The sequence below is a fragment of the Eimeria mitis genome, genomic scaffold (assembly GCF_000499745.2).
Source record: "Eimeria mitis Houghton genomic scaffold, Emh_scaff894, whole genome shotgun sequence".
NCBI lineage: Eukaryota > Apicomplexa > Conoidasida > Eucoccidiorida > Eimeriidae > Eimeria > Eimeria mitis.
In genome coordinates this window covers 7867-10873 of record NW_013576580.1, presented here as the reverse complement: position 1 = coordinate 10873, position 3007 = coordinate 7867, and the positions used below count along the sequence as shown (strand labels likewise).

The 3007-nt window shown below is 52.6% G+C and overlaps 1 protein-coding gene across 1 annotated transcript in view; it reads left to right on the top strand.

Moving 5' to 3' along the window:
- Positions 1–2520, top strand: part of EMH_0024860 (uncharacterized protein) — a gene marked incomplete at both ends in the record, with an annotated part of 5246 nt that extends 2726 nt beyond the window's left edge. Inside the window, 2 exons of the mRNA XM_013502355.1 lie at positions 57–1720; positions 1828–2520. Coding sequence (XP_013357809.1) covers positions 57–1720; positions 1828–2520 — 2357 coding nt within the window. The remainder of the gene's footprint in view (positions 1–56; positions 1721–1827) is intronic.
- Positions 2521–3007: the final 487 nt, after the last annotated feature.

Here is a 3007-nt window from a genome sequence, read left to right as displayed (position 1 = left end):
GCAAACAAAAACGGAAAGCCTCAAAGAAAAAAACAAAAAGACAGCTGCCCCAGCAGCACAGCAAGAGAGGAAGCAGCAGCAGCAGCAGCAACAGCAGCAGCAGCAGCAGCAACAGCAACCACAGCAGCAGCAACAGCAACAGAAACCACAGCAGCAACAGGAACAACCACAACATAACCAACAGAAAACGAAGCAACTGACACAGCAGCAGCAGCCCCAGCAGCAGCAGCAGCAGCAGCAGCAGCAACAGCAGCAGCAGCCGCAGCAGCAGCAGCAGCAACACGAAGCGCAGCAGCAGCAGCCAAAACAACCGGCACAAACGCAGCAGCAGCCGCTCCAGGAGCAGCAGCACCAACTGCAGCATCTACAGCAGCAGCAGCAGCCTCAGCCGCAGCAGCAGCAACAGCAGCAGCAGCAGCAGCAGCAGCAGAGAGGCAGCACAAAGAAAGCAGGAAGAAGAGGGGGCTCAGGCAAAGGAAAACAAAAACGCAGCTCGTCAGAAGCGCAGCAAGAAGCACACGATAGGAAGCAATCTGCTGCTGCTGCAGTTGCTGCTGCTGTGCAGCAGCAACAGCTGCAGCAGCAGCAACTGCAGCAGCAGCAACTGCAGCAACGCCAGTTTCTCCAACACCTGCAGCAGCAGATGCAGCAGCAGCAAATGCAGCAGCAGCACAAACTAAGCAAAACCAACGACGCACAGTTAGCTGCTGCAGCACCAGGATCGCAGCAGCAGCTGCTGCAGCAGCAGCAGCAGCAGCAACTGCTGCTGCTGCAGCAGCTAAGCTCAGGCATGAGCGACGCTGCAGCAGCAGGCAAACGAGAAGACAAGAGTATGAATGAGCAGCAGCAGCTGCTGCGGCAGCGTTTGATAGAGCTGCAGCAGCAGCAACATTTGCTGCAGCAGCAGCACCTGCAGCAGCAGCAACAGCAGCAGCACCAGCTGCAGCAGCAACACCTGCGGCAGCAGCAGCTGCACCGCCAGAACATACAGCAGCCAGAGCAAGAGCATTTGCTGCAGCAGCAACAGCTGCAGCAGCAGCAGCTGCTACCCGCTCTGCAGCAGCAGCACATGCAACACCAGCTGCACCTGCAGCAGCAGCAGCAGCATCAGCTGCAGCAGCAGCGCATCCACGAGCAGCACCACCAGCAGCAGCAGCAACACCTTCAGCAGCTGCAGCAGCAATATCTGCAGCAGCACCCCCATATATTCCCGCAGCAGCAGCAGCAGCAGCAGCAGGTGAAGCTGCAGCTGCAGCAAATGCGGCAGCAGCAGCAGCAGCAGCAGCAGCAGCACTTGCAGCAGCTGCATAATCTGCAGCAGACTGCAGATCCCATGCAGCTGCAACAGCTGCAGCAGCTGCTGCAGCAGCAGCAACAACAGCAGCAACAGCAGCAGCAGCAACAGCCCCAAGCAGCAAATATGTGTAACGAAGATCAGCTGGTGCTGCAGCTGGCTTTCGAGCTGCTGCAGCGTTCAGGCCAGCAGCAGCAGCAGCAGCAGCAGCAGCAGCACGTAGCAGCAAACCAAGAAGCAATACCACACCTGGGTGCTGCTGCTGCTCCGCTGCGGAGAGAAGACAGACCTGTCTTGCTGCAGCAGGCTTTGCTGCAGCAGCAGCAAATGCAGCAGCAGCAGCAGCAGCAGCAGCAGATGCTGCAGCAGCAGATGCAGCAGCAACAGCAGCAGCAACAGCAGCAGCAGCAGCAGCAGCTGCAGGAAGTAGAAGCTCCTCTTTCTTTAGTGCATGCANGCAGCAGCAACAGCAGCAGCAGCAGCAGCAGCTGCAGGAAGTAGAAGCTCCTCTTTCTTTAGTGCATGCATCTCAGGCCCCTCTCTCGTTGTCTGCTGCTGCTGCAGCTCATCCCCAGCAGCAGCAGCAGCAGCAGCAGCAGCAGCAGCAGCAGCAGGTGGAGTTGGGGGGCATGAGGGCGCGGCGCCTTGAGAAGATAAACGTAGAGTATTTAGGCTGCAGCAGCAGCAGCAGCAACAGCAGCAGAAGGTCAGGCGTGCTGCAGGTGCATGTACACCCGGGAACATATGTAGCAGCAGCAGGAAAGAGAGAGAAAGTAGTAGTGAAACATTTGCTGCTGCAGCCTGCTGCTGTCAACAGCCCCCTCTGGCAGCAGCAGCAGCAGCTGCTGCAGCAGCTGCTGGAGTGGCAGCAGAATAGATGCTGCGGCCTCATCGGCATAAAAGCAATAGAAGTGCAGCACGAGGGAACAGCAGTTTGCTGGAGCAGCAGCAGCAGCAGCAGCAGCAGCAGCAGCAGCAGCAGCAGCAGGGGTGGGGGTGGTTATGTTATGATGAAGACAGAGGATGAAACTGCTGCTGCTGCAGCAGCAGCAGCAGCAGCAGCAGCAGCAGCAGCAGCAGCAGCAGCAGCAGCAGCAGCAGGAAGAAGAGAAGTTTATGTTGTCTTAGAAGCAGCAGCAGGACCCCTACATAAACAAATAAACCTGCAGCTGCTGCAGCAGCAAATACAAACAAACAAATTCTTACCACCACAAGGAGGTATATAGGGTTTAGGGTTTAGGGTTTAGGGTTTAGGGTTTAGGGTTTAGGGTTTAGGGTTTGGGGTTTCTTGTTTAGTGTATAGGGGTGATTGATTATTGTTTATCGTTTATTACTTTTTATTTTATTTATTTATTTATTTATTTATTGTTTATTATTTTTTATTTTTTATTTTTATTTATTTATTATTTATTATTTATTATTTATTTGTTATTTATTTGTTTATTTTTTTGTATATTATTATATTATTTTAGTGTCTATCATTGAATATTGCTTCTATACATTTTTTTCTTTTGAGGGTTTAGGGTTTAGGGTTAAGGGTTAAGGGTTAAGGGTTTAGGGTTTAGGGTCTAGACGAAAGGGTTTAGGGTTTAGGGTTTAGGGTTTGTGTGTTTTTTATAGTATTGGCGTTAATATACCACTTGCTGCAATCTCTCTGGGGTTTACATTTGCTTAATCTAGGGTTCAGGGTTTAGGGTTTAGGGTTTAGCTGTG